General features: G+C 44.1%; 1 protein-coding gene across 1 annotated transcript in view; it reads left to right on the forward strand.

The window, feature by feature from the left end:
* The window catches only part of lama2 (laminin, alpha 2), a 174,613-nt gene extending 148,702 nt beyond the window's left edge, over positions 1-25,911 (forward strand). Inside the window, exons 52-74 of the mRNA XM_070988059.1 lie at positions 1,589-1,722; positions 2,846-3,005; positions 3,096-3,220; positions 3,326-3,488; positions 4,387-4,531; positions 4,702-4,840; positions 6,023-6,143; positions 7,745-7,900; positions 8,737-8,790; positions 12,780-12,931; positions 13,011-13,187; positions 14,316-14,493; positions 16,428-16,514; positions 19,666-19,778; positions 20,688-20,781; positions 21,166-21,261; positions 21,358-21,438; positions 21,545-21,622; positions 21,751-21,826; positions 21,911-22,036; positions 22,150-22,280; positions 22,607-22,826; positions 23,869-25,911. Of these exons, the coding sequence (XP_070844160.1) occupies positions 1,589-1,722; positions 2,846-3,005; positions 3,096-3,220; positions 3,326-3,488; positions 4,387-4,531; positions 4,702-4,840; positions 6,023-6,143; positions 7,745-7,900; positions 8,737-8,790; positions 12,780-12,931; positions 13,011-13,187; positions 14,316-14,493; positions 16,428-16,514; positions 19,666-19,778; positions 20,688-20,781; positions 21,166-21,261; positions 21,358-21,438; positions 21,545-21,622; positions 21,751-21,826; positions 21,911-22,036; positions 22,150-22,280; positions 22,607-22,826; positions 23,869-24,029 (2,967 nt within the window). The 3' untranslated portion in view covers positions 24,030-25,911. The remainder of the gene's footprint in view (positions 1-1,588; positions 1,723-2,845; positions 3,006-3,095; positions 3,221-3,325; positions 3,489-4,386; positions 4,532-4,701; positions 4,841-6,022; positions 6,144-7,744; positions 7,901-8,736; positions 8,791-12,779; positions 12,932-13,010; positions 13,188-14,315; positions 14,494-16,427; positions 16,515-19,665; positions 19,779-20,687; positions 20,782-21,165; positions 21,262-21,357; positions 21,439-21,544; positions 21,623-21,750; positions 21,827-21,910; positions 22,037-22,149; positions 22,281-22,606; positions 22,827-23,868) is intronic.
* Positions 25,912-26,786: the final 875 nt, after the last annotated feature.

Here is a 26,786-nt window from a genome sequence, read left to right on the forward strand (position 1 = left end):
CAGCAGCAGCAATTAACAACACGTTTATGTTGCTATCTGCTTTAGCCTGATTTCCCCTGAGAAATCACTGCTTTGCTTCATCTGACTGGGAAGTCTGAAAGCGCATGCATGTGCGTGTGTTTTTGCGTCTGTCACTAATATTCTCTAATAGTGAAGATTTCAGTATGAATAGTAATGCTCTGTGTGTGTGTGTGTGTGTGTGTGTGTGTGTGTGTGTGTGTGTGTGTGTGTGTGTGTGTGTGCACGCGTGTGTGTGTGTGTGTCTAACATTTCACTAATAGTGTGTAATGCTAGTTGAATAATAACGATGCTGCCCTGTGATCTGTGCTAATGAATAATCGCCATTACCCTGGAGAGACTAGAAAGATAAGTGTGTGTACTCGTGTGTGTGTGTATGTGTGTGTATGTGTGTGTCATTTGTGTCTTCAAATGTGACTCCCTAATAATCTCTAATTGTGCATAATACTATATGAATAATAATGCTGCATCTGTGAGCATGTGTGTGTGTGTGTGTACTCCAGATGAGAGCATATGCTCAAAATTCTCTTATTAATTTTTTTGGCTCATACATAAGTAATAAGGCCATTAATCAAAATACAGCAAGATCCTGTGAAAATCCACTTATAGAGACAGATGGAGAAAACTTGAGCCTTTGTACCCTCAGAATAGACCAGAGCTGGGCGTGAAGTTGCTCCACTGTTCACTCGTTCACTATTCCCTGCATGATAAATATCTATAGGGCTCTCTGGGGTAAGTAATAAATTGAGATTTTGGACACTTATTAATCATCATTTCACATCGCCGCCAACAGTGTTGCGTAACTGTTGTGTTCAGTCATCTCAGCGACAAAGGCGATGCATTGCATCATGGAGTTTTCAGCAAAAAGTGGCGTTAATGCTGCTTTTTAGTGCAGAATTCAGATAGCAAATTATTTTTCTTCAGGTCAGAATCAGTGAATTTACTCCTGATGACCAGAGGCGTATCTGATGACCTCTGGCTGAGATTTGTAAGGTCTGATCAGTATGCATGCTTTGCCTGTATTAAAACCTGACCTATTTTATTTTCTATCAGATTACAGTGCAGCCAGTCACAGTCATGCACGTTAATGTTAGAGTGAAAGGCCTGCAGATAACCGAGTGAGGCTTTGGTCGTGGGTACAATCCACTGCTGGCAAAGCTAATTTCACCAGATGATGGCGCACACACAAGCCAAAAACTATTGCCCCTGTCCACACATCAACACTGCAAACAGAGTTTCTGTATGTCGGCCTGGAAGGAGTTTCCCCAAAGCTCTGTTTTCAGTGACCATGAGGCCAAATACATGTGTAAGTGCGGGCCAGCCATTCAAAAAGTAAAGAGTAATCTTATTTAAAATTAGATTATGTGTCTTGAATACTGAAGACAAATGCGACTAACACAGAGCAGCTTTCCTTTACGTCTCTGTCTGTCCTCTGCTCTCCTTTCTTCATTTTATTGTCTTTTCTTGACATGATGACTAATCACAGCCATAGACATATCGTGCACTGTGTCATATTTCAAAAAGGGTTCATGTAGGGTTTATGCAGCATGTGTCTTTTTGTGTCTCTCAGGTTGATTTCCTGGCCTTAGAGATGCGTAAGGGGAAGGTGAATTTCCTCTGGGACGTGGGTTCAGGTGTGGGGAGGGTCGAGTATCCCCATCACACCATCCATGATGGGAACTGGCACAGAATAGAGGCGTCTCGGTAAGAAGTCTGCACACACATGCAGACATGGAGTGTGTCTCATACGAGCGGGCTTACAAAGCCAACACTGATAGATTCAGAGAACAGTCCCATTGTACATGTCACTGTGGAAAATATGCATAGACAGTTGAACTTACAATGTTAGAGAAGTACAAAAACACTTACATGCAAGCGTGCAGCACATGCTGTACCTCCAGGCCCCTCTCTGAGATAAACACAATATTTAATGCTTTCAAGCAGCTCAACTGTATTTTCCTCCCATTTCTCTTTGGCTTTCTATCACTTTATTATACAGCCTGAGCTTGAGATGGAAGCAGAAACACCGAGACACATTGAGATGAACATGAAAAATTGATTTACATTTTATAAATCTGAAAAAAGAAAGAAATTTTATTGGACACGTTGCGCACTTTCTACCGCTGTATCATTATGTCGTGGACGTGAAGCACTGATTTCCAATATCGCATATTTCATAAAAGGACTGATCTAGTCACCTTACCCTCGCTGTAACCTAATCTAAGCAACAACAAGCAACAGTAACAGCGACAATAAACCAGCCTGACAACCACAGGACATGATTTCATTCATGCTGTGGTGGTAACATGTTGTTCCACTTGGGAAATCAAGAGTTTGCAGCCTTGACAGCCTGTGGCACATCGTTGCATAGACACAGTGTAATGCAGAAGATCCAGTTTTTCTCTGTGAAACCCCAAGTGGTGCTCTATGCAGACCGTCCAACACAACACCCGTCCACACCAAGCAGGCGCCCCACCTGCTCTGTGCATTACCAGCCCAGAGATTTCCCAAACGTGTTCTCCAATTGGATCACACAGGCTATAAGTCTTAGAAATGTTCCCCTACACGACGCAGAAATGCTGCACCTGCTTTGAAGACAAACCCCAAGGTTGGAGATTAATTTCACTGTACAGCTCAGAGGTTCCACTGCTACAAACTGGCTCCGCTACGTCTTCCTATCATTCATCTTTAACACCAAGAGTTCATAAAAACTGATTCCAAGCGCCTCTAAGATCTTTCGTCATTGTAAATGTCTTCCCGGAGATACAGAAAGGCAAACAAAATAACATCAAACCCACTCCCCCCTCCTGCTTCTCTCTGTTTCCAGTAATGGTTTGAATGGCACCATATCAGTATATCCTCTGGAAGGCTCTATGGCTGGTATGATGCCGACCCCGGCCAGTGCCAACTCGCCCACGGCCTACACCATCCTGGACGTCGACCAGAACGCCTACCTGTTTGTAGGAGGAATACTTGGCACCGTCAAGGTATCTGTCTGTCTCTTTGTGTGTCTATACATCAGGTACCTGTCTGTCTTTTTGTCTTTTTTTTTTTAATTTTCTCCTTCTACCTTTTAGAAAGCAGATGCAGTGAGAACATCAACGTTCACGGGCTGCATGGGCGAGACCTTCTTGGACGGTAAACCTATTGGACTGTGGAACTACAGGGACAGACAGGGAGACTGTAAAGGATGTGTGGTCAGGTATAAAAGCACTCAAAGTTTTCAGATTTTCCATTTATTTCTCTTGATTCTTTTAATATTCAAGAGGCCGATGGACAATTTCCTGTCTTGTTTTGTTTTTTTTAGCCCCCAGCGCTCAGATGGTGAGGGGACGGTTCATCTGGACGGCGAAGGCTATGCCGCAGTGGGACGACCCACCAGGTGGAACCCCAACATTTCCACTGTGACCTTTAACTTCCGCACGTTCTCCTCGGAGGCCCTGCTCATGTATTTGGCGACTGAAGATATGGTATGTTTGACAAACTTTGCTTTGCGTGCATACTACATATTTTAGACTGTAGCTGCCCAGGTGCCATCCTTACTCACACTGATGTAGATTCAATAATGACGCTCCATCCGCTGAGTGAGAAGCTACCACAGGTCCGTCATCCCAGCAGCTGTCAGGCTGTTTAACTGCAGCATCATTTAACGTAGCACTGGGTTGATGTTGTTTCACATCACATCACATCACAAATCTACTGTTTGCACTACCCCATTATTTATGTCATCATACGTGAATATCCATTACATCTGTGCAACTTATTATGTGCAATATTATAGATATGTATATTATTAATATATACTGTGCAGTAACCCAAAAACACTGTATTTTTGTCAGTGTTTTTTATATGTTTTGTATATAATGTACATAGCCATCTGTGGTTGATTTTGTATCTTTTTTTATTGTCTTTTTTGTTCCACTTGTTTTGTTTTCTGCCTCCTCTTTTTATTCTGTGGTTGTAATAACACAATTTCCCTGGCGTGGGATCAATCAAGTCTTATCTTAATAAGATTATAATCAAGATGCACAGAGGCCAAGGCTTTATTTGTCATCTGACTGTGCAAAGAGGTGATATCACTACTCCACAAAGTTAAGACACTGTGCACTGTATGTGTCCAAATGCCCAGAATGCACTGCTGTGATGTGAAATCCAGCTTTAATCCTGATTTGATGATTATCATATTTTAACCACAGTTTAGAAACCGACTCAGCCTGAGGGGTAATCACCCAACTCAAGCCCTCACAGATCTTTGTATTTTATCTGTTTTCAAAGCGAGTTTTTCAACATATTGCTGCAATTATTGGATTGTTATTGGATTTGAAATGTCAGTTCGTCACGAGGCTTTCTCTCCGGCTGTTTCCGTAGAAAGACTTTATGTCCCTGGAGCTGTCAGAGGGCAAGGTGAAGGTGAACTTTGACCTCGGGTCAGGAGTTGGCAGCGCCTTATCAGCTAACCGCCACAATGATGGACGCTGGAAGTCCCTCACCATGTCGAGGAACAAGAAACAAGGTAGACAACAGCAGTCTAGTATTACACTAAACTAAGCCACGCCACAGTTGGAAAGACTGGACAAGAATAGTTTGGATGATGTTGAGAGAAAACAGATTTCAGTTTCAGAGTATATTATCTCTGTGTGCCTGTCTGCTCTGTTATTTATGCCTCTTAAACTGTCCACAAAGCCACGGTGAGCGTAGTGGACATCGACAGCGGTGCTGAGGAGAAGATAGTCACCACATCTCAGGGTTCAGCCACTGGTCTGAACCTCAGAGAAAACCAGAAGATCTATTTTGGAGGGCTGCCGACCATTGGAAACTACAGGTACACACACAGCTGTGACACATCCATGTAGACACTTAGTCACTGACATGCACTGTGCATGTGTCTGTTGTTTACTGTTCTGTGTTCAAAGTGAAGCCATGACCTTTACTTTTCCTTCTGATTCATACGTAATGACATTTTAACAGTTAAATACTTATTTTGACACTTCATAGCTATAACATTAAGCCGCTCAGGCTGTTTTTCAGATTCAGTTGTTTACCAAACACAATCAGCCTTTTCACAGCCAATTAAAACGATTTTCACTCCTCCTAGTCTGTCATTAAAGCATCCGTGTGCCAGAAGGTTGAGGAGGAAAAACTTGACTGGTTAACATAAGTCATTTGTTGGAACTGTTTGTGAAGTGTGCCTAATGCTTTAATATGTTTTGTCTTAACAGCATGAAAGCCAGGTAAATAAAGAAATAAATCAATCTCATAATCACACATGTAGTACATTTTGTCCTATGCTGCCCTTGTGTGCATGAGGCTAGCCATGCTGCTGATGCTGCATAGCCCACAGTGATTGTTTGTTTGTATCTTGGCCGGCCCCTGAAGGCCTCATGCTCTTCCACACGGCGGCTGGAAATCACTTTCTCTTTCCTTCACTAATCTGAATTTGACGTTTGTCTGTTCAGCAGCATTTCAGTGGAATTTCTCATGTTTATGTCTGTGCCTCACAGGCATTATTGCCATAATCAAATTCAAATTGTATTATAGCTGCGGACTCCACCAATTATTTGCAGCACTGCGAGCAACAGTTTTTGCTGAGCGACAAACATAAAGCCCTAAATCACTGAAAACAATTACAAAGCTGCATTACACTGCTAATAACATGTTCAGTGTGATCACAGCCCCAGATTATTAGGAATATTTTTGAATTATGCTGCAACCTGGACGATGCATCCCATTCCATTCAAATCAATTAAGCTACAAACTGATTATCAAAATAAGGCCAGACTTATGAATTTGGACAACATGGACAAACGGCATATTCAAATTATCCTTGTTTGTGACGTCCAGGCGTCACTCTGCTTCTGGAAACATGATGCAATAGCTTCACTGCTGCAGTAATTCAGCTTTTCTTTAATTATATTACTCCGCTGAGAGACAGGAAATTGCAATGAGTTTGAAGTTTCTTGTGCCGTGTAGCCTGTTTACTGAAACCTTTTTGATTTCCATGCAGGCCAGAGATCACTCTGAAGCGCTATGCTGGGTGTCTTCGGGAGATTGAAGTATCCAGGACTCCGTATAATCTCCTCAGCAGTTCAGATTATACCGGGGTCACGAAAGGGTGTAATGTAGAGGTAAGAGCGTCCATTTATCTATCATTAATCATACACATTGTCTGCGTGCATTCATGCACTTACTGGAGATACTCTGTGAAATGAATTTAAAGGACAAGTTTATAAGATTTAGAAGGTTTTGTTGGCTCAGTATGGCAGTAATGGAATATTCATAAGTACATTTTCATTAGTGTGTCATCACCTGAAAAAAACATCGTGTTTTCGTTTCCTTAGAATGAGCTCTTTATGTCTCCAGAGGGAGTGGGTCCTCTTTCACGTGGTCCGCCATCTTTCTGCAGCTGCCCTTTTGCTTGTGTGTAGATTTTCAGTTCTCGCCTTCCACAGCTTTGTATAACAGCAGCAGACAGCGAGGCGGGTGGGACGCTCACCCAGCTGGAGGTGGTTTTGTGCTACATAGTGACGCAGAAAAGGACCACTGACAAGGCGTTTTAGGATCAGGAGCAGTGCTTTCTGTAGGAGAAGATGACTCCCTTTGGTGTGAGCTATGTAGCGTGCAAGGAAAAAGAAAAACCCAAAAAGCAGAATATGGCCTCTGTAATGGATTAGTAAAGCATCTAACGTGTATGTAACGTTAACCATCTGCAGTGTTTGCAGCATACAGACAGTATGTTAAAAAAAATGTGTACTCACAGCATTACATACTGCTTTTTCAGTGATTTATCGTGTGCATGTGTGTGCTGAAACATGTCTGAATGTCACTGAGGAGATGGCGAGTGAATATGTAGATGGCAAATAAATCCAGGACAGATTGTGAGAAGCTTGTGACATGTACAACATAACGACCTCTTACTCTACCGTGCTCACTCACCCTCGCTCGAGTGTGTCTATTTTATTCCCATTTGTCATTCACTGTTTTCTTTCACGCAGGAAATTAAAGTGGTTTTCTGTAACATCTAAAATAGATAGAGGAGGTGAAGGACAGACAGTGGAGGTCAGAAATGTAGCAACCGTTTCGATTGTCCTATGGCTTTTTCATCCTCCGCACAACTTCTTATTAATCAATACAACATACACACACACACACACACACACACACACACACACACTTCCTTAATCGTCTATGCAAAATGTCAACCATGCACGTCTTCTAAGTTACATAAACACACACACGTATTGAATATAACTTGGAGTTTTAAGGTCACACAAAGCATTCACTGTGATTCTCCACACTAGTGCCATTCATTCATAGAAACATGCAGTAAGGCTCGCAGTGTATATACAGACTGTATGAAGGATTAGAAAGGCCCAGGGTTGAGTGTGTGTACAGTGAAGGTCTTCCTGTTCCTCTTATCTGTCGTTTTTCTTCCTTCACTCCGCTGTGCTGCAAGGATGAGAGCGAGTGTGTGTGCATGCATGAGTGTCTCCACTGTGCAACTGCAGTCAAAGTGGATGATGGCACATTTGACGTGAAACAGTGTCCTTCTGAAAGTTGAGAGGAAAGCAGAGACTTCACAAAAACCTCAGAGGGAATTCAGTCTGCTCACATTATGTAGATGAACCAGATCGCCTGTTTTTTACACTGCTTTTCCATCTGACTGCGATTTGTAAAAGTTAGGGCTGAAACACAGGCAAACTGCAGCTGTTCCATGTCTGTCTCGCAGCACCTGTACACGGTCAGCTTCTCCAAGCCGGGCTACGTGGAGCTGGGTGGCCTGTCGCTGGCGGTCGGCACAGAGATCAGCCTGTCGTTCAGCACGCTGGCAGACACTGGGACCATTTTACTGGCAGTAGGTGGAGCTTCGCCAATCAGCCAGCAGGTTCAGTTTCATCTGTTTTCTTCATTTAAGCTGTGACTCATTTCCTTATGGTTGAGGAAGTTTCCAGTGAACTATGGCATTTAGTGCTAATTAGAGGGAAAATAGGAATTTCCTTGATATAAAAGCTCTATTTAAACATGAATTGATTGATTTATTGGCAACTTATTATTCAACCCTTCATTCTTTATATATGTTCAGTTTCATACCTGCCTGTAAACATCATCATTCCACAGGTAAACAGGTTGATTGGTAACAGGTGAGAGTATCATGATTGGGTATGAAAGGGGCATCCTGGAAAGGCTCAGTCGTTCACAAGGGAGGATTGGATGAAGGATGTTACTACACTTTGAAAACTGCTGTCAGTAAACACAGTTCATCTGTAAATGATTGAATTCTGTCTTTCTTGACGTTTAACAGAGCGTCCCAGCTTTTTTGGAATCGGGGTTGTAGATTGTTGTCCCTGAATGAAATACACAAAGGAAACAGAGGAGCTACACAGCTGCAAATAATTAAAAGAGATAAAAAGTTAGATAAGACAGGAAGATTTCAGAAAACAAATAACTCTGTGAAGTCATCTTCTTTCTCTTTGTGAGGTTTAATTGACAGCTGTACTCAAAGTCGCGATTCACACACACATTGTTTTGTTTCCTGCTCAGAGAAATTGACTGCAGAAGTGTGTGCTGTTATCATGTGGTGTGAAATCAGCTGTAGTTGTAGAAAACCCTTTAACAGAAAGTGTAATCATAAGCCTCCTTTAAGAAATGATCAGGAAACTGAGGAACGGGAAAACAAAGCATTAATCTATTTTCACTTTCCTGAAAATCTTTCCTGCGCAGGCCCAGAACACGAACATCTTGAACTCCAAGAGGAGACGCAGGCAATCTGGAGAGGTAGGTCCAACGCATGGACACACTCGTACACACCCCAAACCTGCACCTCTTTGCCTGAGTGAAAGGCGTTTCCATAAGTGCATATTAATGAGATTTGCATTTGTTGGCTACTGGGCTAATTGGATTGTATTTTACTGTATGGCCGTTGATGCATCGTATAGTAGCTACCAGCTGACCACTCAGACACACACACACACACACACACACACACACACACACACACGTGCACACAAGCACCTTTACTCTAAGTGAATGAAGTTTCCATGAGTGCATATTAATAAGATTTGAATTTGTTGGCAACTGTGCTGATTAGATTGTCTTATGGCTAAACACACACACACACGCACGCGCACACATGCACACACACACACACAGTGGTGTTTTCATCACTTCTGGGGACATTGCATAGAATTACAGTCATTTCATAGAGACTTACCATAACCATAACCCAGGTTTTGTAACAATTTCTGTTATAAGGACTTGCATGTTGTCCCCATAAGCAAGGCGAATCCCCACAATATGACTAGATTTATGTCCTCACGACATGAGTAATACAAGTCCGCACACACTCACACACATGCGTGAAGTCCCTGTGCTGATGCTGCCCTCTTTAATCCTAATTACGATAACTAAATAAATCCATTATTTAATCTCTGCTGGATACACCGTGTACTTGGTGTCTTAAGTATTGCATTTGCACATGCATCCATATTTGCAGACGTACGTGTGTGTGTGTGTGTGTGTGTGTGTGTGTTATGTCTGCATTCATGTGTGTGTGTGGGTGCCTGTTTGCGTGTGTGCATGCGTCATGTGTATCTGTGTGTGAGAGAGAGAGGACAGAGGGTTACCTCTAGCTTATCCATCATCGCTGGTTGTTGGGCGCATAAATCTATTTTTGCTAACTATGCTGGCTGGCAGGGTGTGTGTGTGTGTGTGTGTGTGTGTGTGTGTGTGTGTGTGTGTGTGTGTGTGTGTGTGTGTGTGTGTGTGTGTGTTAGGATAAAGGTTAAGCGAGGTTAAAAACACCATCAACGCAACTTGGCCCTGACTAATGGATGTTTTAGAGAGGGACGGAGAGACAGGGGGAGAGCGAAGGGGACAGGAGACAAAGGATGGAGGGATAGTGGAGGGAGAGTTAGAGGTGAAAGGAAGGATGGAGGGGAAAAGAGAGAGAAGAGAAATGACATGAGGTGGGAGGATGGCAGAGGAGACGAGAGGACAGAGAGCGGAAAAATGAAATGATGGGCAGAGTTGATAGTCGACAGAACGAGAGAATGATCACAGAGAGGAGAGATGAAAAGGAAAGGAGGAAGAGGCTTGGAGCAGAATAAGAGAAGCTGAGATGAAAGAGAGTATAGTGAGAGCAAGAAGGACAGATGAAGCCAAAAGGAGAGAGTGGGAAAAATGTTCGGCTTGACCATTCACATAAGATATTCACCGCAGAAGCGTTTGGTGTCGTAGAAAGATGATCAGCCGTGTTCCCGGCCGCTCACCTTCCTGCACCAACAACACCTTGTGATGAATTCCTCATCATGTGAAATGGGATGTACGGACTAATGAAGTCTCCATGTCCTCAGAAAAAGCACCTGTGGTTACACTTATACTTGATTTTGTTTTTCTTTGACTTATTTTTTATGTATTTCAATGCTCCCGTGAAGCACTTTGAATTCCCTTGTGTCTGAAAACCAACTTGCCCCGCCTTACCGCCTCATCCCGGAGTTAAATTTGATTTGTTTAAATGACAAGCACTGCCATTTGAGAGCAGAACACACATCTGTGCAAGACCGCAGCTCTCCACAAAGGTTAATCTTTCCATAATGTTGGCTAATCTCAGCAGCCAGCCACTTGATATTGTTAATGGGGCTGCAGCTAACAACTGCTGATTATTTACTCACTTGATAGAGTAATTGGTCCATGAAATCAGACAATAAAGTCATAAGGTTGTGAAAAACGCACACTACCAGTTGACAACCAGATGTCCAAAATCCAAAGATATTCAATACTGACATTTGAAAAACCAAGACACTTGTATTTTTGATTTTACTTCTTATTAATTCATTGAATGACCAGCCTCCCTCAAACGTGTGCTGGCAGCGTAAAGCGCCAGTCATCATGAGATTATGAATGCTGACACAGGCTGTGTGTGCTGTGTCAAATTGAAAGCCGCAATTGCAGAACAAAAGTATGGATAAAACATAAATACACTTGTTAGCTGCAAGGGGTGTTGTTGCAAAACAGCTCTAGATTAGATCAGCTTCATAAATATTAAGCAAACAAGAAAAGCTGCACACAAAAGCCGAAGTGTAATCAAACGTGTAGAAACTTCAAAAGACCTAACCTGTCCAAGGCGGTGTGTGTCTGTATGTTTCCAGTGTGTCACATGATTTTCCCGTGGACATGGTGTGTGCGTAGCTCTCTGCATTGCTGTTAGCGCCACGCTCTGCTGCGTGTTTGCTTTCATGCTTGTACGTCTGCACGTCCGTGTCTGTATGCGTGTTCCTTCAGTGTATAAATTCATGTGCACGTGTGACTTAATCTACCTTTGTCTGTACGTGCGACGTGTCTGCAGCTGTGTGTGTGCGCGTGCGTGCCTTTGTATCTGTGTGTGTGTGAGAAGGCGCAGCGAGAGGCATGTTGTAGCTACATCTCAGTTCAATTTGTCCCCGACCTCAAATTGAAATTCCATTTTCAGGTGGTAAATTGTCTCCCACTTCGCCCTCTGGCACACAGTGAATTAAAATTCAAATTAGCCTGACCCTGCACCACTGCTCTCTAGCACCTCTCTGTCTGTCTCTCTCTCGCCATCTCTATCTCGCTCGCTGTTTTGCTCTCTGCCCTCTCATCTCTTCCCCCTATTATCCTCTCCTCTCTGTGCCTCTCATCTCTTGTTATCCTTTCCTCTCCACTCCTCTCCTACCTCTCTTATTTCCCTCCAATTTCTCCCCCTGTACCCCCACATCCCCCCTTTTCCCCTTTGACTTTCCTCCGCTCTTTAATCCCCAGTCTCGCCTCCCTCCTGTTTGTCTTTTCTCCTCCCTTCAGTTCTTATCTGTCTGTTTTCTCCCCTCGTCCTTCCTTTCTCCTCCTCTCCTCTTCCGACAAGCAGAATCGCACCATGCAGGAGGTGCACAAGTTTAATCCAAGTTGAGCACATAGTATTTATAGTGTGATAATATGGCATAGGAAAATATGTTATTTAGGTCAATTTTTGCAACTGTTGCCACCCGCTGCAGACCCAGACGTCATACTAATGTCCTGTTTGATTCTATTAAACTGGTCTTATTTAATCATGGTTTTTCTGTTCTTCACAAGGTCCACTTACCAGCTTTCTCCCAACATTTATTCCACATGAAAGACGGCTGAAAGCTCCTAAAATATCATTTAATTTTCTGTGTCCAACCAGAGTCAAGGATGAACTTTCGCACTCAGCTCTTGGAGTGTTTTTGAAGTTCCACTTTATTTCTATGAAGTGATATTAAATCAGATTCCCGTTGGAAATTTTTCAGTCATGATTTCCGTAATTGCAGTTTTGTATAATTCTGACCTTGTTAGATGTTTTGTGTTGCTGGTTTTATGTCATCAGTCTGTAACATGCTGTTTTTGCTGCGCATCATGGCCAGGAGAAAAAAAGAAAAGTGCTTTTTTTTTAATCTCAGCGATGTTTTCTTGGTTCAATACAGGTTATATTCTAAAAAAATACACCTACACTTACATGGGGCTTTAACATTGGTGCAGATGTTTGTATCAGCTTGTGCTCAACATCACAATGTTTGCTGGGGTGTCTTCATTTCCTCCTAGCTTCCAGTTGCGTATAAAATACAGGTGGTATATGCTGCGTGCAGTAGTGGTGAAATTCAGAGCCCTTCTCTCGTGCATCAACCTGGACTTTATCTTCTCTGTTTCATCTCCTCTCCCCGGCTCTGTGACCTGAGAGTCGTTTGGATGTTCAGATTTCCACAGCTAATAAAGTTTATCTCCAACTCCCACAGCCCTACCTCTCAGTCATGCTGAACAAAGGCTCTCTGGAGGTCCTGGTGTTTACCGGCAGCCACAGTCCGCGTCGCGTCATCAGACGACCCGAGCAAGGCGTGCTGAACGACGGCAGAGAGCATTCGCTGCGTATAGAACGGCTGCCTGGCAGGTCGGTGCTCGTGTGCGTGCTCAGCCTGTGCATTTTAGGCTTTTACTCCGCATAATCAACTGGATGCTTTTTGTTTCAGATCTTTTGCAGTTCAGGTGGACGAGGAGGCCAAGAGGGAGGCAGCGCTTCCCAACGACCAGCCAGTGAGCTTGCAGCGCATCTTCCTCGGTGGTATTCCTGCAGAAGTAGAGCAGACGTCCAACAGAGCCAACGTCCCGTTCCAGGGCTGCATATGGAACCTCATGGTCAACGCTGTGTACGTAACGTCTAATCTATACAGTAGATCTGTAAGTGGATTGGACTCTGTCTTAATCTTCTGAGTCAAATGTACTGTATGTTCTGGGGACTTCGTCATGCATTGCAAGTAGCAGTATTGCGACAGAGTAGAGGAGTTTTTCTAAAACACTTAAAGTCCTGTGATAAAGTAAGTGTAGAGTTGCAGTGGGAATTTCAAATTACCCATTAATATTCACCCCTCTTTCCTCTTCCTCCCTGCTGAAAATGACATCCAATGCTAAACTCTAGTGACTGTGTGACCCTGGCCACTTCCTCCAGTGAAGATCTTGCTCTGTATTAAACACTCAAGCTTCAAACTGGGCAGCTTCACCTCACTGTCCTAATATTTACCCAATAATGCTCTCCGGCAGTGGACGACAGGCCTAATTTTGACCTCCTACACTGTTGGGTTAAAGCGTAGTTAATGTGATTGCAGGAGGTCATGATGACGGTGTTGATGATGATGATGATGATAAAGCCAGCGTCTCTTTCTGCTTGAACAGCAGTAATAGAGCTGTCCAACATCATAAACATACTCATAACTCAAATTATAGCCCTCTCTCATCTTTGTGTGTTTATGTTTGTGTCTGTCGCTCACCTCATTTCACCCATATCACCCCACCAGTCTGGCTCTGACATACATCTGTCTGTCTGTCTGTCTGTCTGTCTGTCTGTCTGTCTGTCTGTCTGTCTGTCTGTCTGTCTGTCTGTCTGTCTGTCTGTCTGTGGGCCCTCATCAGAACCTATTAAATACATATTGTTTTGTTCATTTCTCTCAACTCCTGCTACCTTTTTCTAGCACTTACTGTACACTTAATAAGGAGCTTTCATATCCAAGGCAAAATCTAAACAGTGAAAAGATGCAAATTTGCTTAAACTTACCAGCAAAGTTACCAGTAATGATTCCACGACTAAAACCCACTAATTCTGTCAATTTAAGCTGAAGATTCAGTGTTACAGATATGCCAGTACATGTACAGACCACCTGTACTATGTGGAGGCAAAAACTCATGTGCTGCAGCGTCGAGGCTGAGCACAACTCCACACGTATTTTTCACGCTGGAATGTTAAATTATTTCGTAAATCTGCTTTCTCATCCATCTCTCAGGCTCTCCGATTTCTCCCAGCCCGTCTCCTTTGAGAACGCCGAAATCGGCCAGTGCCCCAACCTCGCCCCACCACCACCTCCTCCACCTCTTCCGACGGACGAGGAGGAGCCCGAGTCGGAGGCAGTCGGTCCTCCACTGACCTCGACCCCCGTCTCACCGCTTCCAGGTCCTCCTGCTGTAAGTGGCTCGTATTAACCCGGGAACACACACCTTGAACTGCATAACTTTCATCATTAATATTTCTCAGCATAAAGTGTTGTGGCATTAAAAATACATGAAATATGTGTTTAAGTAAGGGATATTCACATTACACCCCAGGGTCTTTATTTACAGTAATATAATGACCATTTCTTTTGCTTAGGCAACCTGTTTTACAGTACAGTTAAAAAACAAAGCACACACAATTACAGAGGTGCACACATGTGCTACACCACATTTCCTTTTATTTTCTTACATTTACTCTCATGCACACACACACAATCACACACCGATTTCTCTCTGATGAAATGCAGCCATGGCCTCGCCGTGTTAGCTTAGCGCTTCATCACATAGCAGTTGTACAGCCCATTAACTCTTCTTTATAGTCCCTTTAGCCTTGAGCCACTAAACTGCACCTCTGGCAGCCTGTCATGCAGTGCGGAGCCACAGCGCAACGCTAGGCTAACGGTGCATGCCACTTATGCTTTATGAGCCCACAGGAGCCAAAACACTTTCAGCTAACGTTTAGCTGCTATGCTAGGAGGCCGGTAGGCAGAGTCATTCCTATGCTTAGCATTGGCGGGATATATTTCATATACTTAATATATTAGCCTATAAGGTTTACAGCAGCATAGTTTATCAGCTACCCAGTTACCTGCTAAACTACACCTCTAAAAGGACATTGATCATGAAGCATGGAGCCAAAGAGCTATGCCAGCTTAGCTATAACTCAGTGGTTTGTTGCTTTATGGGCTGTAAGTTCATCTGCTCCATGATATACAGTAGACTACAGGCTGTGAGAAGCCATAGCTATTTGAGACCCCGTCTACATTTTAAAAGACCCTCTGCAGTAATCATCTTTATGACCCATGTTTGGTTTGTTGGGTATTTTGTTGACTCTTGGAACTGCTTTCCATTATGGCCACAGCAAATTGCAATATACAAGCATGTGTCTCACCAGACTTCAGGGGGAAAGTGAAGTGAGGACATGACCTTTACTCCACCAGCATCAGTGTTTGCAGATTATAGAGAGCAAAAGTGTTTTTGTATAGAGTGTGTCTGCCTGTGGTCTTTATGGTAGGCTGAGACATGACTCAGGCTTACACTGATGAAGTGGTTACCATGTTTGTGTTTTAATGGTTGGATGTCATATAGTAAATGCAAGATTTTACACAGCTGGCACATTTTGAAAGGGTCGTGCCATGTGACCAAGCTCTGCACGCAGGTTGCAACGTGCGTTTTTCATCAGCAGCAGAGGGATATGGTCAGATTGAAGAAATAATCACAAGTTGAATCGCAGCTGATGGTAAACAACAGTCTCAGCATGTGCTTGAATAAAGAGGCTTCTTTATCTCCCACTTTTCTGTCACAACATTTTCCATTTTTCTGATTCTTGAGATTGTCGTGAGCACCAATTTAGAGGTTGAAGAGGCTCGTAAAGGGGCACCTTACAGGCTCCAGTGAGACCTCAGAAAAATCCAGTGTTTTTCACTTCTTTTTTTACTCGCTCTTCTGATTGATGACAACTGCCTCTAATTAGCCATTTAAATCACAGCTCCCTCGTCTCCCTCAGTCAAACCAACATTAACAAAAGGCAGATTCTGAGCTCCAAAACAGGAATTTTCCATTAAAACTAAAGAAAAATAACAGGAAAGAAGCCGTGACACAATCTAATATGGTCTGACAAAGGAAGAAAACCACTTTTATTAAATACTGCTCAGTGTTCTTATGGTAATCATGCTTCAGTACATTTTTTCATTGCTTCATTAACCTCTTTGAACTTTCGTGTTTATGACATCGTGGCCCGCCTGTAGCTGATTGGACGGCTGTGTGCTTGTCATAAACACTGTGGCCATTCTCTCTCTGGCTGCCACTAATCCCCTTCCTTCCCCCTCCTGACTGCTGACCTGCAGGAGGCCACGCCCCCTGCTGCACCTGCCGCCACACCTACTGCTGCTGCAGCCCCGCCCACCGCTAAACAGGATCCCAGCGCTGATGTGGTACACACACACACACACACACACACACACTGTGGCACAGTGGGAGGCATAACTTCATCAGACTGTGGTTACACAGACTTTTATACTTTTTGGTCTTTTCATAGTATTTGTTGAAAGTAAGAAAAATCTAAAACATCAGCAGCCTTCGTTTCTAATGCACACCTTTGAGTATGGGCTCATCAGCCAGTCACACCTTTCTGACTTTACCTTCATGTCTTCGTGCAATCAGTTTAGAATATTACAGTTTCCGGGCAGTGAACCCTCATGACGGTAATCCTGATGAAACCATTTAGTCATTCTTATTTTAAAATATTAGTGCGCAGTGCAGCCCAGTTTCCCTGTTATGGGAGACAGGTTTCTTGTCTTCCATTTGAGGTGGATTTCTTACATGTTCTCACCCAGAGGAAGTCAGCAGAGCTTTTCAAAATTCACCTACTTCACATTTATATTGAGCTGCTTTGTGCAACCACAGCCCTCAACCGGTGGCCGCTGACCAGCTCCGCTGTAGCAGCTATGTTTTACTGTAAGTGCTTTGCCCAAGAGCCCTTGACATTAATTATTGACGGAGGAGGGCGCCTTACTCGTTTGATACTGTTATGGTGAAGAGCTGTAACAGGCCAACCAGGTGCTGACTCATATTATAGCTACTTTACATGGTGATACTGCGTATACTTCAGGTCACTATCAGAGCTCAGATACTGTATGTCCGCCCCCTTAGGCGCTGCAGTATCAGTCGCTTGAGCTTGTGTAGTTTCATGAGCTAAGTTTGAAGCACTATTAAGCAGTACGGTGACATATGCTTACGGGATTATTAAGGAATATTGCACAGCCTTTTAAATGGGCCATGAGTTGAGCAATAAAACATTTGTATTTTAAAGCTAATTACTATGAGAGGCCAAAAGAGAGCTTTTCTGAAACCTACAATAAGAAGAGCAGGGACTTCCGCGGCTACTCTTACAACACACACACATACAGGCTCGTCTTCACTTTCACACACATACTTAAACAAAATCCAGACTAAATGACTTCTGATTGTATTGGTGTGACCTCCAACCAAAAGACCAGCCATTCTGAATGGAGGAGAGCCTTCCCATTGTTAGCTTAATGGAAAGACGCAGCAGGGATGAGAGAAAGGGATTGAAGAAGAGGAGGATGAAAGAGGATAGACGACAGAGAGGGGAGAGATGTGAGGGGAAAGAAAAGGTGCAGCCATGGAGGAAGAGGAGGAAAGAAAGGGAGCGTCTTTCTCAACAGCCTTTTGTTGGCTTAATGGAAGGACGGGGGAGAGGAATGAAAGGAGAGGGAAGGAAAGAGCTTCCGAGCAAGTGACATCTCCCTTTTGTTAGATAGGGAGAGACTGAGCGAGAGGGGGAAAAAAGAGGGAGGTTGAGGAGGAGGAGCGGATATGAGGACAGAGCGCGATAAGAGGTGAGTGTCAGCTGCAACAAAGCAAGGTCACGGTGTGGGGAATGTCTTCACTTGAAAGAGAACAAGAGAGGAGGGGAGATTAAGACACACATACACACACGGACGCTCAGTAGTCTCAGATGCTCTTCCTCCAACTTTGTCTCAGGCCGACAGTGGAGGGACGGCGAAGCGGCTGCGATACTTAACAGGTGAAGAATCCAGAGAGGAGAGGAGGAGGCCCAGAGAGGAGGCAGGAAGAGTGGAGGAAAGGAGGGGAGAAAAGTGTAAGAAGTGAGGACAGGTGGAGAACAGGTGGAAGGAAGTGGCAGGACTCGCTGAAGGTGGAGGAGACAGAACGGTACGATGTGAAGGAGAGGAAAAGAGAGGTGGTAGGGCAGGAAGTGATGAAAGATGGTAAGAGGAGAGGAGATATGGCGAGAGGAGTAGTGAAAGATAAAATTATGCATAACTGGTAAAAAAAGGGAGATAATGAGAGGAGGAGGAGGCTTAAAGAGAGTTGGTGTGAGTGGAGTGGACACAAAGGGAGAGAACTAAAAGACAAGGAGAGGTGGAAAAACATGAAAGGTAAAAGAAACTGGAAGGAGGAAGGTGTGAGAGGAGTAGACAGGAGAGCAGAGGAAGGGAGGTGGAGGGAGAGGGAGCAGAAGAAGAGATAAAGGAGGAAGAAACAGTGGAGACGAGCTTTGTGGAAAGGGGGACAGAGGAGTAGCAGAGGAGTGAGAAAAGAAAGTTAGAGTGGAGGAAAGGAGTTGAAAATTAAAACATAAAGGAGGAAGATAAGAGGGCGAGAGGAGAATTATAAAGTAAAGAAGAGCAAAGGAAAGTTGAGCTGATGGGTGAAGAAGAGGAAGATATGAAAGGGTGGAAAAGAGGAAAAGATGAAGGAAGAGGAGCTGTTGGGAGAATAAAGCAGAGAGTATGAATTAATGAGAGAAGAGGTGGACAGGAAAGAATAGAAGAGAAAAAATGAGAAAGCGAGATGAAAGGGGATATGGGAGCAAAGGAGCAGAGAGGAGAAGACAGAAGCAGATGGGAGGACAGGAGGAAGACATGGAATAAGAGAGGAAGACTTGGATGAGGTGAAGAAGAGATATGAGGGTGAGGAGGACTAAAGAAGAGGCAAGTGGAAGAGAGGAGAAAGAAAACTGCAGGAGAAAGGGAGTAAAAAGGAAATAAAGTCATTAAATCAGATGCCTTTACTTGAATTACAACACTGACACCTTCTGGCCGCTGGCTGAACTGCACCCTGTAAAACAACAAGGGGCACACGCTGCTGCCAAAGTGAAACCCAAATCAAACGGAAATCAGACTGCAGTGTGTGATGTTTGCTTCAGATGAAAGGAAAATACGGGCGAGATTTAAGAGAATCAAACTGTGGGAGGGTCCACTGATTTGAAAACAGCGTCAGCCAAATCCACCTTGGCAGTCACCGCTTCGAGGTGATGAGGAAGAAAGAAACAGTGATGAAAGATGATTGCAATTAAACAGATTTTAATGGGCCATGTGCTGCAACACGCCGGGGCCATCTGAAATATTTAGTTTGGTAGTTTGCACCATATCATTGTGCAAATCTGCATGAGGTCAATCCTGCGTGAACTTTTCATTTGATGACCAAACAGCCCTTCAGATCAGGAGCAGAAACCCTGTTAGTGTGATTGACGTGTGTGTTCAGGAGGCGATAGCAGCGGTGCGCTGAAACTGACACGTTATGTCCAATTTCCAGGACTCGTGTGCATCAGCTGTGGCCCCGACGGCGCTGGAGAAGGCCTATCAGTTTGGACTGACCAGGAACAGCCACATGAGCTTCGCTTTCGATGACACCAAAGTCAGAGAGAAGTACGTATCCAGAGCAAATGATCATTTCATTCCTTTATTTTCTGTTGCTGACCCTTCATGATTTTCAGATTAGTTTGTATTTCATGCACAGCGTATTCGAAACACTTAAGGAGCGACAAGAGAGTTCACGTCAATCAAAATTATATCTAAAAATTGCCAAGATAATCTTCATCGTATGCACAGATGCACAGTGGATGTAACCTCATGCCTGACACATGTAACACACCAGCCCAGCACACTCTGACCCATGTGTGGTTTTGTTTACAGCCCACATGATTGAGCACAGTCCTACATAAATAAATGAAAACGGAGGTGAGCGATGGTTTGGATGGGATAAGATTTCTACCTGCACCGCGCTGCAGCAGGTCAGCATCCAGGGAAACGTGCTCTATCAATACTGAATTAGAGGCTCCTGAAAACAACCTGTTTCTTACTGACTGACAGCAGCAGCCACAGCAAAATGATGGGAAGATAAAGGAATGAAGTCCTTGTGGATACACACCCATCAAGTGTACAGACAAGGCAGTGGTTTGTGTACATTTTAGCTGCTGTGTTGATCTGCTTGTGTGTTGATCTGCTTGAGAATGGATGAGCAGCAGAAGGGAAGGAGACTTCGGCTGTTTTGGGGGATCAGACTCGGTGCATTCGTCTCCTGGACGTCCAATCAAAAAGCATCTTTCATTATTTTGTGTATCTGTCAGTGCTGGAACACATGATTGAATGCCAAGATATGAGTCTGACTCACACAGACTTGTCTTCTGTGCTGCTTGCTGTTAGATCCAGGCTGCGCCTCACTGGTGAAGTCATATGATGATGACATGATGATACTGTAGAGTTAGAGCTGATGTGTATTATTGGTGTAATCATATGCAGTTTTTATAATCTAAGACTTGTGTGTGTGTGTCTCAGGCTAATTTTGGAGTTCGAGCTGAGGACGAAAGAGGAGTCTGGTCTCGTTCTCTACATGGCGAGAATCAACCACGCCGACTTCGTTTCCATACAGGTATCACCCACCGCGCCGACTCACTCCCTCTTTGTCCTGAGGTTCTACTTATCTTCAATCCAAGCTGGTCTCGGATAACAGAAGTTCCTTCTTTGACTCGGTTTCCACCACCTCTCGTTGAAATACGCTTCAGAGGAACATGTTTACGTCAGAGGAACTGCGCCCGCGTCTTTTTGTACCATAAAGCAGCTGAGATTTTCTGCTAAATCACACCCAGCGGCTCATAATGCAGACCACGGCAGGAGTTATGAATACTTCATCAAACACCACAAAGAGGGAGTTTTAACATGTGGAATTGGGAATCTCGTATTCCCCATCTCGCTCTTTTCTGACTGACTGTTTCACGTCATATTAACCGCGTCATCCCTCTGTCCCTTCCTGCAGATCAAGGATGGACAGGTTTGTCTGGGTTACGATCTCGGTCATGGAAACATATCGGGCTGCGTCCCCTTCTCCATCAACGACGGGAACTGGCACAAGGTGGGACGGCTCTTCAGTCTGTTGATCCTGTGAAAGGTCTGTGACGTCTCAGTGTGTCCTCACCTCCTTCCTTTCATCCCTTCTCTTTCCCCTCAGATCCGTGTGAGTCGTCACAAGCAGAGAGGCGTCCTTATGGTTGACGGCCGGTACAGTAAACAGATGATCAGTCCAAAGAAGGTCCGTCTTTTCTCTCCTGCATGATCCACGAACGACCTCACAGCCATGCATTTAATAAAGAGGGTCGCTTTTATTGTTGCATTAATCAACGATCTTCTCCTGTCAGGCTGACCTGTTGGACGTGGTGGGAGTGGTGTACGTTGGTGGATTACCAAGAAACTACACCTCCAAGAGAATAGGGCCGGTAAAAACACACACACACACATTTTAAAAGTGATACGTCTTTGCTCGTTAACCCGGGAGGCGGGTATGGAGGGTATTTCTTACCAATTTTTCTAGATTGAAACGGTCGCTCTCTTCTTCTTTTCTTAGATTCTCTACAGCATCAATGGATGCATCCGTAACTTTAGGATGGTGGGAAGTCCTGTGAGCACCAAATCTGCTACAGGTAAGGAGTCTGTGTTGTATGTGACATTGCACACACGGTATATTTCATACTTTAAAGTAACCGTTCGGACTCCTCTCTGCCCAGGTCGCATTGAGCCGGAGGACTTTAATTTCAACATGGCCGCGCCCACCTCCAGTCACATGGTGGGCAGATGCTTTGTGGCGACTGAGCCGGGCACCTATTTTGACGGCACTGGCTTCCTGAAAGCAGGTGAGCTGAGACACTGACGAACCACCTGCATGCTGTAGCTTCTGTCCTGGGGTCAGCTGGAGTGTCAGCACCCTCGCAGCTAACAGTGACCTGTCCACCATTTGTCTGTCCAGTCTCTTCCTACAGAGTGGGTCTAGATGTGTCCATAGCATTAGAGTTCAGAACCAGCAGAACCAACGGAGTGCTTTTGGCCATCAGTAACCAGGCCAGAGACGGACTGGGACTAGAGATCGTCCAGGGCAAGGTACAGTTAAAGGAACAGTTCAGCATTTTGGGAAATACATATAGACACCACTCATGTGTCTCTGTCTGTCTCTGTCCAACTTTTGAGGATGTTTGAAGCAGGAAATAGTCTGGTACAGAGTAAAGACAGGTGCAGTAAAACATGTTCGTGTTAAATTTGGACAGAGCCAGGCTAGCAGTTTCCACCTGTTTCCATTGTTTATGCTAAGCTAACCTAACCAGCTGCAGCCTTGACAGTTATGAGAGCGCTACCGTATCGATCTAATGCACTTCCTAAAATGTCTAGCTATAGATTTCTAATTATTTTTATATTTCCATATTCTGTAGCTGCTCTTCCACGTTGACAATGGAGCTGGACGAATCACAGCCGAGCACCTGCCTGAGGGGGAGGGCTTCTGCGACGGCCAGTGGCACTCTGTCGTCGCCAACAAGCTTCGCCACAGGGTGGTGTTGGTGGTCGATGGCAAGCAGAGCCAAGCAGAGAGTCCTAATGTGCACTCCAACACATGCGACACCAATGACCCCATTTATGTCGGAGGATATCCAGGTATGACTGCCTCAGAACACACTCCCATAAGATGATGATGATGAATCAAGCAAATTCATCGAAATCGTCTCATACGCGACTGCTGCTGCTCCGTTTATGGAGTCAGCCCAGTGTCTTTGTTAATAGATGCACTCAAAAATCATTGTTCTTGTATGTAAAACAAATCCACACATGTATCTGTGATGCACACACAAATATGTATTTAAAAGTATTTGCAGTTTCATCCAAAACATCTTGGGATTTGTCACATTTACAGAGCGCTGAACCTGCATTTAAAAAAAAAATACCAGGAAACAGGTAATTATCCTTTAGCCAATCACGTGAGCATAGATCCGAGGGTATCATTAGCACATGAGGAGAGAACGGAGGTGAGTGATGACTCTCCTGTCGCACATGATTAAATATGTTTGAGTTATGGATGCTTGCTAAGTTAATCATGTGGTATTTAACAGTAGCGTTAGCTAACAAGTTAGCTATGTAATGGACAACCTTGGTCCATCCATTAGCTAGCTAATGCATTCATAACTCACACATATTTAATGATGCCTGACAGGGTTATCAGTTACCTGTGGAGAGGAGCTCCATGAGCACATACCCTCCAGTCTACGCTCATCTGATTGGCTGCAGATAATTCCCTGTTGAAAAGGAGGCATTTGTGACTCACCTGCATCAAAAAAAAAAAAAATGCAGCTTCAACAGTTAAATGTAACAAATGCAAATACTTTTAAATACATATATTTGTGGATTTCTATTATGAAAGAAATACTTGTGTGAATTTGTTTCATATACATGAGATATACAAGAACTATTGTTGTGTGCATTCATTAGTACTTAAGACTGATCTGAGTCCATTTAACTGCTTTAAAACATTATGAAAGATGGCGCGACGTTGACCTTTTCAAGACGATGGTTGAACGAATGAAAGGAGGCGGCTGTGTTTGTTAGTTTGAGGATGCACGGCTGCATGTAAACGAGAACATTAGTGCAATATTCACTTTCATTATCCATGTACACGTAGCCACTGTTTACTTCTCTCTCTCAGATGGAGTCCAGCAGGCCGCTCTCTCTACCAGAACTTCCTTCAGAGGTTGTTTGAGGAACCTGAAGATCACCAAAGCTGCCAAGACCATGGATGTGCAGTTCAACAAGGCTCTAGAGATCAAAGGAGTGCAGCCTCTGTCCTGTCCTGCTGGAGCTGCCTAACTGGTCCCACAAAGCTGCACACTGTCATATAACAACGATCAGGTTCTGTGTGCCTGAATCCCAAATGTAAAACTTAAATTCATCCCATTTGTTGACATCAGCTGCCGACAGCGTCAGTGCAAAGCATGTCTGCCGGCTACTCAGAGAAAGACACGTGGGAACATCTGTGTCTTCCTGTTTGGGAAAGTTAGTGACGTCATGTACAGTGAAGGCTCTGGTCAATAAACCCTTAATGGCTACAAATCGAGGTCTCAAGTGTTTTAAAATGTCCACTAAGTTTACATGAAGGAGGAGCTTAGTATTAAGGCCTGTGCTGTGCTGTGCTTACAGCTGCTCACACTATTAATTATATTTTGGGATGCGTGATGACTTTAAAACAGAACAAGCTTGGCTGTGGAACGTAGGAGCCGGCAGTCGGTCAGTAAGTGTTTTCTTGCGTTATTTCTGGCTTAAATTTGGATCTAGGCTGTTAGCAGGCTTTTGTTGTTGCCACTGAGCACTTCTCGCTATCACTCTCTGTGATTCGATAGGAAGGTCAGCTACTCCCTCTGCTTTTTCCTTTGACTCTCAGATGGCACCCCACTAATTGTCATGGGTGACATGAACATCCATCTTAAACCCCATGCGGTCGACTTCCTCCGGTCCCTCACGCCGGCTCAGCTCTCCGATGAGGTCTCGGCCCTGCCTCCTCACAATGTTTTCTCCTCGCTCCCTGTGAATGAGCCAGACACACTCTGCTCCTCGCTAGCCGCCTCTCTGAATAATCTATGCCCACTCTCGTCCAAACTTGCTCGTAAAACCAAAGCTCCCTCTGACCTCAGGGACTGTCAGACTCTCCTGTCTGCATTCTCCTCACTTCTGAAAAGTGCCACGTCCACTTATTATCTTATTATCTGAACTCCCTCATTCAGGTTCCTGCTCCCTCCCGCTCACCACGCTCTGCCCAGGAACAGCTTCTTTGAGCTGATGTTGCCAGCTCAAAAAGGCTCTCAGTCTCTAGCTGGACTCTTTTCTTCTGTGGTTCTCCGGTGGTGGAACGAGTTACCAAACCCCATTTGATCCCTCACGATCTTTAGAAAAAGGCTGAAGACCAAGCTCTTCACTGATCACCTGCTTTCTTAAAATAATCACTCTAAGCATTACCTGGTAGCACCTATGTCCAGCTGCACCAGAAATTCGCGTTAGGGCACTTAATCTTGTCGCTCCTCCTGTCCAGAACCTTGCTTGTGATGTATGAAAACCTCATATGTACGTCGCTTTGGATAAAAGCGTCTGCCGAATGACAAATTGTACTTGTAAACCTGCTTTGTTTTTCAGTGAGGTCCCTCTTGCAGAGGTGGAACGGGATATGTTGAGTCCTTCAGTTCTATTATTTAACCTTGTTAAACAAAAACGAGTGAAAAACTACAGTTTATATATTTGTGTGTCTACATGTGTCCTTCATAAACCTTGTTCCCTGACAAGTAGATGAAGATGTGTGAATTTCTCCGCTGATAGACGCTGCAGAAGTGGCCAGCGATCTGTTTTCACAGTTCTAAAAATGATGAAATAAATAGCTTTACTCATCTAATGGCTCTAAAGCATTTATGTCTTTACCTAAAAATCTAAGCAACCGCTGCGGTAGAAGCTCTGCCTGTTCGTAGCTGTACGCTACATCAGCTGATGATGAGAGCATTTTTGGGTGCAGTGTTCCTTTAACATTCCACACTCGATCAGTTGATTTGATTGATGTAACGGGGAAATTTCACACAAGCCGCAGCTTGTGCTATTGAACTGAAGGTACAAGGTTTCTGCAGGACGGTTATGGCAGTGTATGTTCTGCATGGTGTGGCTGAAAATACGTCAGCAGCTGTTTCTCAAATATACTCCTGATAGCATCACACCGATTGTCCTGTCCTTCTTTGAACTGCAGAGTACGATGACAAATTATGTTGCAATGAGCGTCTCGACCCTGAAGAATCCTTCTGTATATTAAGAGACATATTCACCATTAACTAGTTACATATTGGCTCTTTATTACTCATTATAAAGCACTTATTCAAGCCTCATTCTGCATGACCGTATTCTCCAACTACTAGCCCAGCAAGGGTTTTCTTAACTTGTTGTCCTTGATTTATGATCTTAATAACCCCAACCCCTCAGAATAAGGCATTAAAACATGCTTTACAGTGACGTGAACAAAGAGCCAATATGTTGCTAACAAACATGCTAATACACAGCTAGTTAATGGTGAGCATGTGTAGCTTAATGTAAAGTGTTAAGATCCACTTCTATGTACAATGTAATACTAAGGATTGAGGTTCAAAGGAAGTCTGTTAAAAGCCTGATTTACATTTTTCCTGAGGCTCCACCAGGTGGTGCTGCTGCGCTTCACAGCTACTACGATGGAGCGCCTGCATCCACCTGCAGCCGCCAGTGTGAACAGATGAGACCTGCACAGCTGGAGCGGCTAAATGAGTTTCAATTAGACCCCAAAACAGTAACTTTCTACTTAAGACCACATTTAAACCAGCTACATTTGGGGGATGAGTGATGATTTTAATATTAAATTGATAATTTCTCTTTGGTTGCCTTCCTGATTTCTTCTGTATATACTGAGTTCCAGTTTCCAAGAGACAAGAGTTTAACATTTAGCAGCACTTACAGTCCAGGTGCACTAGGGGGCAGTATGTGGCTGCAAAGAGCAAACATGTACCTGCTTGATGGAGCTGCAGTTAAAGTTCAAAAGCTGCCACCTGGCTCCGTTACCTCAGGACT

Source organism: Chaetodon trifascialis, chromosome 19, assembly GCF_039877785.1.
Source record: "Chaetodon trifascialis isolate fChaTrf1 chromosome 19, fChaTrf1.hap1, whole genome shotgun sequence".
NCBI classification, from domain to species: Eukaryota; Metazoa; Chordata; class Actinopteri; order Chaetodontiformes; family Chaetodontidae; genus Chaetodon; species Chaetodon trifascialis.